A 15,621-nucleotide genomic window follows, 5' to 3' on the forward strand; every position below is an offset into this window, starting at 1 on the left:
AAAAAGGTGAGACTGAAGAGAAAAGATAGGCATAGAAAAGAAAAGAAGAGAAAAGATGAATCTGATCAAAATTAGAGTAAGAAAATCGAACTGGATTTTTCGGTACTGAAAGAAGGATACCCGCACAGAAGCCCACACCCATGAGCTCTACCCATGGGTCCCACTCGATAGAAACTATAATAATTAATCTCTAATAATTATTTCAATTATTAAATAGCAGTGCTGTTCGATAAATATGAATTTACTGCTGAATATACGGAAAGAGTAAGAGAGAATGAAAAATGTCTATCCTTCGATGTTCAATTTGGAATTACACAGAAGAAATTTTAGAGAAGTCTTGAAGAACGCAGCCATTCGCTCGGTAATACTTGCAGTCTATGAGTTTCCGATGTATCACAAGTACTTCCGACCCAGGTCCCACCACGTGGAGGTTGCTGCACCTTGGGACCCACGGGCTAACGGGGAATCTACTCTAAAATCCGCGAACCGAGATGCCTTTCCGCTTCGGGAGCTTCGGGCTTCTCAGCAAACTGGAGATGTATAAAACCCCGCTTACAGATTGCTCCACTGTCCACACCGTCGGCTTCAAACATCTCGAGACACGACCGGTCGTGTCTGTATTTCGATATTTCAAAGAACAAAACGAAGTCCTCGGTAGGACTAAATCTCGCGACCGCGAACACCCAAGCGCGTGCCGGCCGTCACGCGCGTAAGTGTTTTCCCTATCATTCGCGTACGGAAGCAAGGAGACATACCCTTCCTGCATATAATAAAGATTATATACAGAGAGGTTCCTTTAACTTCCGTGTAAAAATCCCACGATGATAGGTCCAGCGATCACCTAGCTTGAAACAGAAAAAGAATAAAACAAAAAAGATAATTATATGCAAAAATAATATGCAATATTATATGGAAAAAGCCGTTTATATATAAATATACATTTAAAATCAAAATACAATTAAATAATAATATTAATAATTAATAAATAAATTAATGATTAAATAAAATAAAATAAAAAAAACAAATATACAATTAAAACTTCCCTGTAAAAATTAATTTCACGATGATCGGTCCTTCGATGATCTAACCTGAAACAGAGAAAGAATATAAAAAGAAATGAATATATAAGCAAAAATTAAAAAGATAATAAAAATTAAATATAAAAGCAAAAATTATATGCAAAATTATATATAAAAACTTTCCTGTAAAAATTTATTTTCACGATGATCCGCCGTCCCTCGATGATCGGTCTCTCAATAGTCTAACCTGAAACAGAAAAAAGTAAAAGAATAAGAGAAAAGAAAAAAGAACAAAGAGAAGAGGAAAAGAAAAGAAAAGGAAAAACGAAGAAAAGAAAAACGGAACATGTCCGAGAGAAAGATAGAACTCGGAACAATGGATAAGTATCTCGAAGATCATTTCACTAGGCAAAATTCAGAGTATGAATGAGTTTAATTTTAATAAATGAGTTTAATTTTATTCCTAACGAGAGAACGAAACCCGCCTAAGGCCCACACCCGAGGGCCCCTCCCAAGGGTCCCACCCGAGAGAAGCTAAAATAATTAATCTCGAATGATTGTTTCAACTATTACATAGCTATGCGTTTCAATGAATAGAAATGACTGTGAATTTATTGCTGAATGTATCGAAGATGTTAGAAATAATGTGAAATATAATTTGGAATTACATAGAAAAGATTTTGGAAAATTCTTTAAAATATGCAGTCATTTGCTCGGTAATACTTGTATCCCATAAAATTTCGATGTATCTACAAGTATCACCGACCCAGGTCCCACCGCGTGGAGGTTGCTGCACTTTGGGACCCACGGGCTAACGGGGAATCTACTCTAAAATCCGCGAACCGAGATGCCTTTCCGCTTCGGGAGCTTCGAGCTTCTCAGCAAACTGGAGATGTATAAAACCCCGCTTACAGAAAGCTCCACCGTCCACACCGTCGGCTTCAGACATCTCGAGACACGACCGGTCGTGTCTATTTCGATTTCAAAAATCAAAGCGTAGTCCTCGGTAGGACTTAATCTCGCGTTCGCGAACACCCACGCGCGTGCCGGCCGTCACGCGCGTGAGTGTTTTCCCTATCATTCGCGTACGTAAGCAAGGAGACATACCCTTCCTGCATATAATAAAGATTATATGCAGAGAGGTTCCTTTAACTTCCGTGTAAAAATCCCACGATGATAGGTCCAGCGATCATCTAACTTGAAACAGAAAAAGAATAAAATAAAAAGAAATAATTATATGCAAAAATAATATGCAATATTATATGCAAAAAGCCGTTTATATATAAAAATACATTTAAAATCAAAATATAATTAAATAATAATATTAATAATTAATAAATAATGATGAAATAAAATAAAAAATAAACAAATATACGATTAAAACTTCCCTGTAAAAATTAATTTCATGATAATCGGTCCTTCAATGATCTAACTTGAAATAGAAAAAAAGTAAAAGAATAAGAGAAAAGGAAAAAGAAACGAAAGAGAAGAGGAAACCAAAAGAAAAGGAAAAACGAAGAAAAGAAACACGGAACATGTCTGAGAGAAAGATAGAATTCGGAATAATGAATAAGTATTTCGAAGACCATTTCACTAGACAAAAATCAGAGTACCATAAATGAGTCTAATTTTATTCCTAGCGAGAGAACGAAACCCGCCTAAGGCCCACACCCAAGGGCCCCTCCCAAGGGTCCCACCCGAGAGAAGTTAAAATAATTAATCTCGAATAATTGTTTCAATTATTATACAGATATGTGTTTGAATAAATAGAAGTATATATAATAAAAATGTAGAGTAATTCAATAACTTGATTTCATAGAGAAGAAAAGAAATGAGGAAAGAAACTAGTGTATGTAAGTTGTAATGACGTATTTATGTAATTATGTATATTAATGTGTGTATATTATTTATGAAAAATAAAATTCTGAATTTAATTCAATTTAAATTTATAAAAGAAAATGAAAATGTAAAATCTTCGATTCTACTCTAAACGAATATTCTCTTCCAGTAACGAAATGCAGACAGTACTTGATACACATTTCGGTATGTTCGTTTCATCTCCATGTGCACTTTCAGTGGTTTCCACAATTGTCATATCTTATACGTTTCGCAGCTATTATTTCAATATAGTACTTGATTTTATTAAAATAAAATTACGATTTTAATTGAACTTTAAAAAAGAAAAATATGAAAAATTTATTACTTTGCTTTAATAATAAAAATGAATAAAATATGTAATAATTTCATTCCCGTACGCGTGACAATGTGGCATCGGAGATGAAGCGTTACTTCGTCCAAGTTTCTAAAATTAAAATTATTATTACATAAGAGCATTATGAGTGACTACATAGTAAAATTAAAATATAATTAAGAGCCATTTTCGAAGGGTTCTGTCGAACTTTCGAACTAACGTCAATATCAAGAAACTAAAACCATCTTTTATTCTAAAACGTGGAAGGAAACTAATAAATCTAACGCAACTCTAAATTAATCCTGAAACGAAAAATGAAGAAAGCGTAGAAAGAAAAACGAGAATTAATATATTAATTGCTGAAAATCCTAATCTAAAAATTGATTAACTTATTCTATATTCTACAAGTCTCTTTGCCTTTTATCAATGACTTTAGTCTACTTTATTCTTTCAAAAGCAATGACTCTATTGAGACTTTTCTTTTATTAATAAAATTGATTAATCCTTATATAAAAATCTAATGAAAAATCATTGGACACTCCTTACAAGCAATTATTCTAATTATTAGAAAAGAAATTATACAATTTCGCTTGTAATCCAGAGACTATCCATCGCGAATGTCTTCTTGCTTATTCATTATTAAAATTCGCGAAGATCGCGATTCTTTACTATTTTCGCAAGAGAAAATTATTTAAAAATGCATTTAAATATACAACATTTCAAATAATTATAATTATCGCGTTTAAACAAGAAGACTCTATCCTGATCTAATAAATAAATAAAAAAAATAACGAACTATTCACGAGTAAATTTCCGTAGAATTTCTTCGGAAATTTACTCGAGGTCACTCAATGCTTTTCTACTAATTAATTACAACCAATCACTCGTGCCGATTCGGACCTTTCGTCCTCGACATGATCGAGTGATCGGAGGGATTTAAAAATTAACTTACTACTTAAGAAGTTCTGCGATGGCTCCAAAACACTGGACCGCGATTTAGGTCGAAATTGAGGGTGGATGATTTGTAGTTGGTTGAAAATGAGGTAGGTCGACATCGAAGTTGGTCGAGATCCTCTTCAGTGATGCACTGACTCTAATTCGCGGTAGTTATTTATTAACGAACGATCACTGAATTTATTTCGCGAAACTCTACTATCTTTTATAAGTACAGTCTGTGCGACTGTTAAAAGAGCAAATAACTTTACGAACAAACACTGACTCTAAGGACTGCATTGCACGCAGTCTATTCAAAAACACTTATGGTTTAAATCGCGAAACGCGAACGAACAAACACTGCTTCTACTTCGCGATAAATTTATTTTAGCGATACAAACACTCGATTACATCTGCACAACGTGGTTCTGAAACAAAAATATAAACGAAATAATTAATATCATTGTTATAATGAAAACTGTATAAATCAGTTAACAAATATATGATAGAGAAATATACTTACTTTAAGTCTTCGTTAATACTCGCTCCATTGACATCCTCCGAAAATTTCTAAGTCCACTCGTGCAGATAGATTATCAAAGTCCTCCTCCGAAAGTGAGAAAATTTCTAAGTTCACTCGTCGGAAGACACAGCGAAACTGAACTAGTAACTGGCAAAGTCGACTGAAGGTCCGAGTTTGTTGTCGTCACGGGTGGGAAAGTATCCCCACCACACCATTTCATCCTAAAATAAAATAATTCGTATAGAATATTGAAAGAATGAGTAATATAATAATATATTTACATTAACTCTTCTCTATTACTTGCAAAGGACACGTACTACGAGAACTCCGATGTGTACTCGTCGAAATTCAAAGCAATACTGAACCATAACCTGTGAACCGGTCCGATTATATTGTCGCTACGGGTGGGAGAGTATCCCCACTTCACCATTTAATTCTAAAATGAAACAATTCGCATAGAATATTGAAAGAATGAGTAATATAATAATATATTTACATTAACTCTTCTCTATTACTTGCAAAGGACACGTACTACGAGAACTCCGATGTGTACTCGTCGAAATTCAAAGCAATACTGAACCATAACCTGTGAACCGGTCCGATTATATTGTCGCTACGGGTGGGAGAGTATCCCCACTTCACCATTTAATTCTAAAATGAAACAATTCGCATAGAATAATGAAAGAATGAGTGATATAATAATATACTTACATTGACTTTCGTTATTACTTGCGGAGAATGCGAACTGCGAAATCTGCGATGTGCTCTCGTCGGCGTACAAAAGGAAACTAACTCGACAAAAGACAAAGTAAATAAAAGTCGTATATGTTTATATCACACAAGGCCGATGATTCCGAGGTTAGAACTTTTAAATATTAAAACTTTTAATTACAATTATTTTAAGTTTCTCTCGCGCTACGATCTTTGTAATGTTTAACAAATTTATTATTGTTTAAATATTTGTTTTTTGTATTCCGCACACATTAACAATTGTTTAAATAATTGTGAAATTATTGAAAATATTAATTTCTAACATTTCACGTTCGGAAAGAGAGAGCTGCAATACTCCCTCCTCGGAATACCAAAGAAGACTAACTCGACAAAAGACAAAGTAAATAAAAGTCGTATATGTTTATATTATACAAGGCCGATGATTCCGAGGTTACAACTTTTAAATATTAAGATTTTTAATTACAATTATATTAAGTTTCTCTCGCGTTACGATCTTTGTAATGTTAAACAAATTTATTATTGTTTAAATATTTGTTTTTTGTATTCCGCACACATTAACAATTGTTTAAATAATTGTGAAATTATTGAAAATATTAATTTCTAACATTTCACGTTCGGAAAGAGAGAGCTGCGATCCTCCCTCCTCGGAATACCAAAGAAGACTAACTCGACAAAAGACAAAGTAAATAAAAGTCGTATATGTTTATATTATACAAGGCCGATGATTCCGAGGTTACAACTTTTAAATATTAAGATTTTTAATTACAATTATTTTAAGTTTCTCTCGCGCTACGATCTTTGTAATGTTAAACAAATTTATTATTGTTTAAATATTAGTTTTTTTATTTAGCGTACATTAACAATTGTTTAAATAATTGTGAAATTATCGAAAGTATTAATTTCTAAGATTTCGCGTTCGGAAAGAGAGAGCTGCGATCCTCCCTCCTCGGAGTACGAAAGGAGACTAACTCGACAAAAGTCAAAGTAAACAAAAGACGTATATGTTATATCACACAAGGCCGATGATTCCGAGGTTAGAAATTTTAAATATTAAGATTTTTAATTACAATTATTTTAAGTTTCTCTGGCGTTACGATCTTTGTAATGTTAAACAAATTCATTATTGTTTAAATATTTGTTTTTTGTATTCCGCACACATTAACAATTGTTTAAATAATTGTGAAATTATCGAAAGTATTAATTTCTAACATTTCACGTTCGGAAAGAGAGAGCTGCGATACTCCCTCCTCGGAATACCAAAGAAGACTAACTCGACAAAAGTCAAAGTAAACAAAAGACGTATATGTTATATCACACAAGGCCGATGATTCCGAGGTTAGAAATTTTAAATATTAAGATTTTTAATTACAATTATATTAAGTTTCTCTCGCGTTACGATCTTTGTAATGTTTAACAAATTTATTATTGTTTAAATATTTGTTTTTTGTATTCCGCACACATTAACAATTGTTTAAATAATTGTGAAATTATTGAAAATATTAATTTCTAACATTTCACGTTCGGAAAGAGAGAGCTGCGATACTCCCTCCTCGGAATACCAAAGAAGACTAACTCGACAAAAGACAAAGTAAATAAAAGTCGTATATGTTTATATTATACAAGGCCGATGATTCCGAGGTTACAACTTTTAAATATTAAGATTTTTAATTACAATTATATTAAGTTTCTCTCGCGTTACGATCTTTGTAATGTTAAACAAATTTATTATTGTTTAAATATTTGTTTTTTGTATTCCGCACACATTAACAATTGTTTAAATAATTGTGAAATTATCGAAAGTATTAATTTCTAACATTTCACGTTCGGAAAGAGAGAGCTGCGATACTCCCTCCTCGGAGTACGAAAGGAGACTAACTCGACAAAAGTCAAAGTAAACAAAAGACGTATATGTTATATCACACAAGGCCGATGATTCCGAGGTTAGAAATTTTAAATATTAAGATTTTTAATTACAATTATATTAAGTTTCTCTCGCGTTACGATCTTTGTAATGTTTAACAAATTTATTATTGTTTAAATATTTGTTTTTTGTATTCCGCACACATTAACAATTGTTTAAATAATTGTGAAATTATCGAAAGTATTAATTTCTAAGATTTCGCGTTCGGAAAGAGAGAGCTGCGATCCTCCCTCCTCGGAGTACGAAAGGAGACTAACTAGACAAAAGTCAAAGTAAACAAAAGACGTATATGTTATATCACACACGGCCGACGATTCCGAGGTTAGAAATTTTAAATATTAAGATTTATAATTACAATTATTTTAAGTTTCTCTCGCGTTACGATCTTTGTAATGTTAAACAAATTTATTATTATTTAAATATTAGTTTTTTGTATTCCGCGCATATTGGAAATTGTTTAAATAATTGTAAAAGTATCGTTTTTCTTAATATTAGATATCGGCAATGAGCTCATGTTTGAAATATAGGTGAACTGAAATATTAAATGAAAATTATTCTACTAAACGTTTCTTATAAGATTTTTGTTTCTATTATAAAAAATATATTTTTCTAAAATAACAGTATCTTAAAAAATATTTATTGGTATGATTGGCTGAAGACGTATTTCCTTATTTTTACTACGGAATCATATTTCAAAAGCTTATTGAAATTTCTGAATGTGTACTGTAATTTCTTTATATGAATATTGCTAAATACCTTTCCTTGCATTTAGAATGGACCAAAAAGTCTGAACATCGTCATATTTCACGGTACAATATCATTCAACGTGATATACGTTATAACATCACTCAACGTTTATATGAAAATCAGTAGGAGTAGTATTAGCTTCTACTCTTTTGCCACGAAGTTTAAGAGACGCCACTATACGAAACTTTTTTTCACGAAAAATGACGAAAACAACATTTATGCGAACAACGAGTTCAGATGTAATTCTTGACCGATTTTAATGAACAAGATCTCATTTTAAAGATGAAGGTTTAATCGAGGATATAGCTTTCTTGAATTTTTGAGAAAGCTTTATTTTTATGCATAAACTATTATTGAAACATATCATATTTTGACACGATCTTTTTTAAAGAAAATAAAGCCTTTTCAAAAATTCGGAAAAGCGAGATCCTAGATTATACCTTTGTTTTCGAAATGAGACCTTGTTCATCAAAATCGGTTAAAAATTACGCCTGTTCTCATTGTTAGTGTAAACCATTATAAAACCAAGAGTGATGAACAGCCTTAAAGAGATATTGGGAAGTACGCATTATAATATTAATAATGTATTTCATTGGGTTTAACCAATGAAAATCGCGTATACGATGTTGACAGCTATTACTGCTCTGTCATTGGTTGCAGGTTTTTTCCGCAAAGCGTTATCAGAATGTGTCATTGTGTACATGTAAATCTGTGTGATTACGAATTGGGGTGGATAAACTAACTAAGATGTGTGTATGTACATTTATGTTTCATTATTATAAAATTGATGATCTAGAAAATCTCATTCCTTGATATATTTTGAATTTATAATTTAAATCTCCGTCTCTTGGATATCATAAAATGGTACGTTGATGTGATCATGCAAAATGTCACGTATTATCTGTTGTTTACTTATTACAGCTTTGTTAATATGGACATTGTAAAGAAGAAGCGCACATCTTATGATTTATGTTAAATTTTCTTATGTGTATAATATAGTTGTTCTTTTTATATCTTTATATGAAGTGTGTATATATATATTTTATTTGAGAAAAACATAGAGGTTATGTACTATTCTATTTAAGTGTCAAAGTAAGTACTATATCGTATATTATAACGTAAAATTTCTTATGATTACTATATTTTATTTTATTACTTTGAAATATAATTTTATTAATTATCAATTATTAGTGTATTTTACTTGAAATCACAGTAAAAAATTGTTTAATCAATGATCTTATTATTTACTTCATTTTTGTTAAAATGTTTTCATATATATATATTTATAATTTTAGGAAAATCAATATACAGTAATATATTTATTGCAATTATAATTGATTATTTGTATAAAAAGTAATAAAGAGATATAAAAAATGCTATGGCTGAATCAGTAGCACAAGTTGTAGAAGAAGAATTGAATGGAGAAACGGAATCAGAAGCTAGCAGTATTTATCAATGTGGTTCAGTGATTTCAACTGTTCCAGATCGTCATGGTTTTCTTGGAGGTTCACAGTATAGTCCTGAAAGGTGATATTATAAATCAATAAAAATAATAATAGATTTGAGATAAAAATATGAATTTTTATAGATTTATGTTTATATACTTAAATGGATATTATAAATATTTCAGAAAGGTAACCATACCACCTGATGTTATATTGAGAAGAGAAAGAAAATGGATAAGAATGTTAAATAATTGGAGTCTTTTTATGACTACTAATTATCGAAAAGTCAGAGAAAGATGCAGGAAAGGAATACCACCTTCTGTAAGACTTAGAGCATGGCTTAATCTATGTGGAGGACAATTATTAATGAATGAAAATCCAAATTTATACCAAGAATTAATTAAAAGACCTGGCGATCCAAAATATATAGAAGATATAAAAAAAGATTTGCATCGACAATTTCCTCATCATGAAATGTTTGTTGAAAATGCACCTGGACAACAAGAACTCTTTCAAGTATTGAAAGCATACTCTATTTTGAATGCAAAAGTTGGTTACTGTCAAGCTCAAGCACCTATCGCAGCCTTTTTATTGATGCATATGCCAGCAGTACAAGCATTTTGGTGTCTTGTTGCTATATGTGACAAATATCTTGTTGGTTATTACAGTCAAGGAATGGAAACATTAATACGCGATGGTGATATACTCTTTGCGCTTCTGAAAAGAGTTTCACCTGTTGCTTATAAGCATCTTGTTAGTTTGAAAAGTATATAATAAGAAATACTTTAACATTTTTCAAAGCATAATAATTATTTTCTTCAATTTTTACTATTTCAGAAAAAACAAAAGATGGAACCTATTTTGTACATGACCGAATGGTTTCTTTGCGTTTACACTCGGACTTTGCCATGGGAAAGCATTCTACGTGTTTGGGATATGTTCCTTTGCGAAGGAGTTAAAATTATTTTTAAAGTAGGATTGGTATTACTTAAAGGATGTTTGGGTAGAACATCACTTACAAAGCAGTGTCCAACAACATATGAAACTCTTCAAGTTTTAAGAAATCCTCCACAACACATAGTAGAAGAGGAAGCTTTAGTATATCAGGTAAAACAACTTCTTTTATCATTAAAACAAAACTATATCTCCATAAATATTAATCATCAAAATGCATCTATAATATGATAGATTCAAAGGCTAAATTTAAGTGAAGAAGATTTTGAATATGAGCATCAAAGACAAATTCTTAAAAGAAAAAATAAAGATCAAGCATCCCTTTCTACTGCCAATGGAAACGGTTGAGAAGCAAAGAATAATTTTGATCCCAAAGTGTGCCTTCCCGATTCTTTTTATATTGTAAAAAATGTACAATTAAACATTTCATATATGTAATGTTTACAAGAGTACCTACATTGTGCAATAAGTATACAAATAATTTAGATGAAACCTTTACTTTAAATATCGCACAGACATATACATTCCCAAACAGATAGAGTGTATTTAGTTACCCTTGTTTTTTCTATATTATAGTTTAATAGTAAGAAAGCACAATATACATATACAAGATGTTGCAGCATGCATTAATATTATATTTCTATATATATATATATATATACTATCTTATTGATAGTAATAATATAATAATGTGTAAAAAATAAATCCAAAAAAATGTATTTTTAAATGATATGCAATAATGTCATAAAGTAACAATGTTGCGTTTTTAATTTAAGACTGTTTACTACCTTTCGCTTGCAATGTATTTAGCGATTGAACAAAATATGAACTAAAAATGCAATAAGGAAACACTGTCCTCTCTATGCATACGTTTTGTCGGTGTATAAGCTTATATAAAAACAATCGAATTAGTATGTAACAGAAATTTTTGTATGTAGTACAAAGGGTATCTGATAAAAGCAAGAAAAAATTATGTATCAGATTATACTTTACTGAAGATAAAATTAATTGAAAAATATTTGTTAATTACACAAATTCTATAGTTTTTATTTCTAATTAAACTTATAAAAACAGCTAAAGAAAAAAAATTGCTAATGAATATCTTGAATCTTAAAATATATAGATACGACGGCGAACATAAATAGAATAGAGAATATAATATTTAATTTGAAAAGCGGAAATAAAAATAAGTAAAAAAAAGTAATAATAAAAAAAATTAGAATTTTGCGTTCTCTAAGAAATTACTTTAAAATTCTACTATATCTAATCTATTTATCTAACAAAATAGTATTGATAAATGTAAAACTACTTCAACGCTTAGTTAGAATTTGAAAATTTGTTAAAATATGCAGTCATTCGCTCGGTAGTACTTGTGTTATATAATTTAGATTTAGATTCTGATATATCACAAGTAATACCGATCCAAATCTTATCACGTGGAAGTTGCTGTCCACGAACTATCGATGACTCTACTTTAAAATCCGAGTTTTGGGATGATTTGTCGCTTCATTTTTCAATATTGTAAGCTTCAGTCATCACTATTTAAAACGATCGCTCGTGTTTTCGATACCTTCGAAATGTTTTCGATACCTCGAACAATAAAACACAGTCCTTGATAGGATTTAAATCGCCTGCGTACGCCGTCATGCGCGCAGGTGTTCTTCCTATCTCACTACATGGAAGAATGATCTCTCTACATCTAACGTGAAAAGAATTAATAATCGAAGAATTCTCATCGATGGACCGATCCATCGATGATATGTCGGTCGCTCGACGAAAAATCGAAAATGAAAAAGAAAGAATTTAAAACCTGGGCTAGACATCTTGAAGATCGCTTTTCCCAAACAAAATCAAAGTACTCAAATCGAACTTGATTTGTCTCTACTGAAGAAAATATTTTCACCTGAGAGTAACGAGCCGCAGATCAAAATTTAACTTTGTTAAGATATTAAATTGAAATTATTTTATATCTAACACGTACTACGAATTATGTAATGTTTAAACGATATACATTACTGTTTAAATATTATTTTGTTATGCTCTGTGTACATTATACATTGTTTGAATAATTGTGAAGTTTTAATTGTGAAGTATTATATGTTATTCTTAAAATCTATTAGCATGAACAGCTGAACACATAATTAAACGGCTGAGCATCGGTTTATACACACAAAGAAGGAAGCAATTGTCTACTTCACGGAAACAAAGCACATACCACTCAAACGTTTATATAAAAATTAATAATTAGGAGTACAAGTTTTTTCTCTTTTGTTTCAAAGTTCAAGAGACATTACTATACGAAATTATTTTTTTCAGAAAAAATATCCAAAATAGCTTTTTATGCCAAAAGCGAATCCAAGCGTAATTCATGAACGATTTTGATGAACAAAGCTTTTGCAAAAATTCAAAAGTCATATCCTCGCTTAAATCTTCATTTTAAAAATGAGACTGTTTATTAAAATCATTCAAGAATTACACTTATATTTATTGTTGGTCTAAATCATTATAAAACTATTGGTGATAAACAGTCTTAAATACTCTGCTACACGCTTGATATCTTCATATCTTTCTTGCTTCTTAATACTATATATGACTTAATCTGTGTCAAATAATTCAATGAAATAAATTTTAATCCTCAAATTTATCAATAGCACCCATAACGATATTAGTTAAATAAAGAAAATCATCTTGAATTCCTCTTGTTGAAAAAATGCCGTATTGATGAAGTTTTGGTAAAAATAGAATTCCCATCATAAATAAAACAGCTATACTGACGAATGTACTTATAGCTATAAAAAGTGGATTGCTTAATTGTTTATGAGATGCACTTTCAGCAACGTTATCGATATTATATGTACTCTGCAAAATAGACAATTGTATGAGCCACGTAACATTAAAGAGGTTATAATATATGTATAATTATGATACAAAAAAAAAATTGTTGTATTAATAAATAAAAATAAAAGAATACTGTACTTACCATAAGATGATGTTCGTCGTTTTTATTTATTTCATTTTCAATTGTTTTTAATGGGAAAAAATAATAATGATGATACGCCGGTTGCCTAACTGGTAATTCAAGGTGAGTCTCCACGATTTGAGGTCTCTTGTCAGAATTTGACGAGGACGATACACTGATAAATGGTCCTTTGTTCAACGCATTTTTATAGATTGCAGCGAGTTCCGCAAATAATCTACTATCTTTCAAATTTGCCGCGCTAACGTAGGTGGGAGAGCGAACCTGTCGATTCGTAAAAAATTGCATCGTCATTAATTTGAACACATGCAAAATTTGTAAATATTAAAATACCTCGTAATATTGCGGTATATTCTCCGATCCAGAATGTTGTAAATCAATTTTTTTATGAGACGATGTTTTTGAGTTTCGAAAATCGTCCTTACGAAATATTTGATCGAATTGATGCGTTTCAGAAAGATGATTTTGAATCGAGTAGTTTTGATTTTGATTGTACTGTTGTAAATTGTCGGATTGAAGATTTCCAGTAGATCCAACATAAGTTTTTGGTGTCGTAGGTGAATGAAGTTGTTGCAATTCGAGCATAACTTTTTGAAGATAGTCTGCACTTGACTCAGTTGTCGTTAGTACCTTCGTATTGACATCGACCAATGGCGGTATAATAATGAGCCATAAAAATTTGAATATAATATGTCTCATTTCGTACAATTTTGTTATTTTATGTTGCCAAACGAAACAGGTTCGCTACGACTAAAAAGGAAAATAAAAGGTAGTACACACATAATCACTGATAATTAAAAATCGGTCGAACGCGATGATAGAACGTTGAATTCCTTTCATATATTCTTTTTTTTCTTTGGTAGTTCCGTTTCTTCTTTGTTGAAATAGAATATTTAAAATTAAAAGAAATTTTTTTTAATTGATTTTCATTATATATATATATACATATATATATATATATATATACACATATATATGATCACATATTAGTTACGTATAACATGTTCGTCAAGATACTGCTAAGACTAAACTGAAGTGAATTGCTACCTTCTTTGACCAATAGATTCCCCACCTGTTCAAGTATTTCAATAGTAATAAGAAAGTTAGCTTCTACCTAGTAGTCAAACGTAGTCAATGTATGATGACGATAATGATGTATATTTTTCTACTAGTTATATATCTATGTAATTACATGTGTCATATTAAAAAGAAATAATGAAGGGTTCGTAATAACGGAATCACAAATAAGAAAATTCTCTTTGATAAAATAAGTATATATATATATGTTATTTTCAATTTTTATTTTCTATAAATATATTTTTAGATACGGTCAGCTTGCTAATCGAAATAAGTATATTTCGAAGTGTAACTTCAGACGATTATCCAATAATACGTAACTGTAACTGTAATTTTTTCATTTTGATAAATGTTACCATTCGTACGTGATCATTTTTACGCGGGAAATTACTATTATTAAGTATTTATGATCGACAGTTCCCAGAAGGCATAATTATCTTATATTTTTTTCTTTTTAACGGATTTGTGACATAAATCTAATTTTAAATATTTCTGACATAATATGTAGAAATTTTTCATATTTAGACAAGAAATTATAACATCAATATAAATCATTCTTATAAATATTAAATCATATGATACAAATATAGTTCGTCATTTGAACTACTTCCCATAAGTGAATTTCTATAAATTTGAATTCTCTTTCAATCGAGAAGTTAATAATCAAGAATATAATTAAAATTTTATATTAAAAACTTAATTATTTCCATTATTCGAGTAAAGACATTTAATTACTGATACCGAACGACTAATGAAGCCTACAACATATTTTCATTTTATTTTATCTAAATATACATACATACATACATACATACAAACATACAACATACATACATACATATATATATATACACTAATATTTATGATAATGAAAATGAAAAATGACAAAAAAGAAAAACAGAAAAAAAGAAAAAACGAGCTATTTTATATAGAGGGGTCATTGTGCAGAGTAAGCAACCGTTTTATAACGTATTCCGTAATGCTGGAATGAAGGAATAAACAAGCGTTCCCGGAATTGCGGTTCGGTGAATGGCAATTACATATAGGAGCCGTTAGATGTTAGATGACAGCCTTCGTGTCTGTTATCTCCATCGTCATTATT

The 15,621-nt window shown here is 30.4% G+C and overlaps 2 protein-coding genes and 1 long non-coding RNA gene across 12 annotated transcripts; 1 reads left to right on the plus strand and 2 right to left on the minus strand.

Annotated features, from left to right (window-relative positions):
* Window positions 1-1,076: 1,076 nt before the first annotated feature.
* LOC127067692 (uncharacterized) lies at window positions 1,077-8,165 on the minus strand. Of its 8 annotated transcripts, none has more exons than XR_007782708.1 (6): window positions 5,378-7,335; window positions 5,163-5,317; window positions 4,984-5,102; window positions 4,667-4,887; window positions 4,163-4,571; window positions 1,077-1,088 (listed from the first exon to the last, which is right to left on the minus strand). It is a non-coding gene; the product is annotated as an uncharacterized LOC127067692 (long non-coding RNA). The 8 variants fall into 8 exon arrangements; XR_007782706.1 differs by lacking the exon at window positions 1,077-1,088 and adding an exon at window positions 1,777-2,216; XR_007782705.1 differs by lacking the exon at window positions 1,077-1,088 and adding an exon at window positions 8,076-8,165 and having other exon boundaries at window positions 2,445-4,571; window positions 5,378-5,454.
* A 601-nt stretch (window positions 8,166-8,766) lies between these two features.
* LOC127067685 (TBC1 domain family member whacked) lies at window positions 8,767-11,440 on the plus strand. Of its 3 annotated transcripts, none has more exons than XM_051002931.1 (6): window positions 8,767-8,819; window positions 8,988-9,158; window positions 9,362-9,593; window positions 9,697-10,264; window positions 10,349-10,618; window positions 10,700-11,440. In XM_051002931.1, exons 3-6 carry the CDS (start codon window positions 9,445-9,447, stop codon window positions 10,811-10,813), a joined length of 1,101 nt encoding a protein of 366 aa, XP_050858888.1. In that variant the 5' UTR covers window positions 8,767-8,819; window positions 8,988-9,158; window positions 9,362-9,444; the 3' UTR covers window positions 10,814-11,440. The 3 variants fall into 3 exon arrangements, with proteins under 3 accessions (XP_050858888.1, XP_050858887.1, XP_050858886.1); XM_051002930.1 differs by having other exon boundaries at window positions 8,777-8,930; XM_051002929.1 differs by lacking the exon at window positions 8,988-9,158 and having other exon boundaries at window positions 8,779-8,930.
* Window positions 11,441-11,552: 112 nt separating this feature from the next.
* On the minus strand, window positions 11,553-15,595 carry LOC127067688 (uncharacterized). Its single transcript, XM_051002935.1, has 3 exons — window positions 13,776-15,595; window positions 13,446-13,706; window positions 11,553-13,324 (listed from the first exon to the last, which is right to left on the minus strand). The coding sequence occupies exons 1-3, from the start codon at window positions 14,139-14,141 to the stop codon at window positions 13,094-13,096; spliced, it is 858 nt and encodes a 285-aa protein (XP_050858892.1). The 5' UTR covers window positions 14,142-15,595; the 3' UTR covers window positions 11,553-13,093.
* Window positions 15,596-15,621: the final 26 nt, after the last annotated feature.

Source organism: Vespula vulgaris, chromosome 11, assembly GCF_905475345.1.
Source record: "Vespula vulgaris chromosome 11, iyVesVulg1.1, whole genome shotgun sequence".
Classification (NCBI taxonomy): Eukaryota; Metazoa; Arthropoda; class Insecta; order Hymenoptera; family Vespidae; genus Vespula; species Vespula vulgaris.

What these genes read in the sequence shown, in the direction of transcription:
- LOC127067685 (XM_051002931.1), top strand. Translation starts at nt 9,445, where the DNA reads ATGGCTGAATCAGTAGCACAAGTTGTAGAAGAAGAATTGAATGGAGAA. An exon ending in CTGTTGCTTATAAGCATCTT is followed by an intron (nt 10,265 to 10,348) that starts GTTAGTTTGAAA and finishes TTACTATTTCAG; the next exon opens with AAAAAACAAAAGATGGAACC. An exon ending in AGGAAGCTTTAGTATATCAG is followed by an intron (nt 10,619 to 10,699) that starts GTAAAACAACTT and finishes ATAATATGATAG; the next exon opens with ATTCAAAGGCTAAATTTAAG.
- LOC127067688 (XM_051002935.1), bottom strand. Translation starts at nt 14,141, where the DNA reads ATGAGACATATTATATTCAAATTTTTATGGCTCATTATTATACCGCCA. An exon ending in ATATACCGCAATATTACGAG is followed by an intron (nt 13,707 to 13,775) that starts GTATTTTAATAT and finishes ACGAATCGACAG; the next exon opens with GTTCGCTCTCCCACCTACGT. An exon ending in ACGACGAACATCATCTTATG is followed by an intron (nt 13,325 to 13,445) that starts GTAAGTACAGTA and finishes TCTATTTTGCAG; the next exon opens with AGTACATATAATATCGATAA.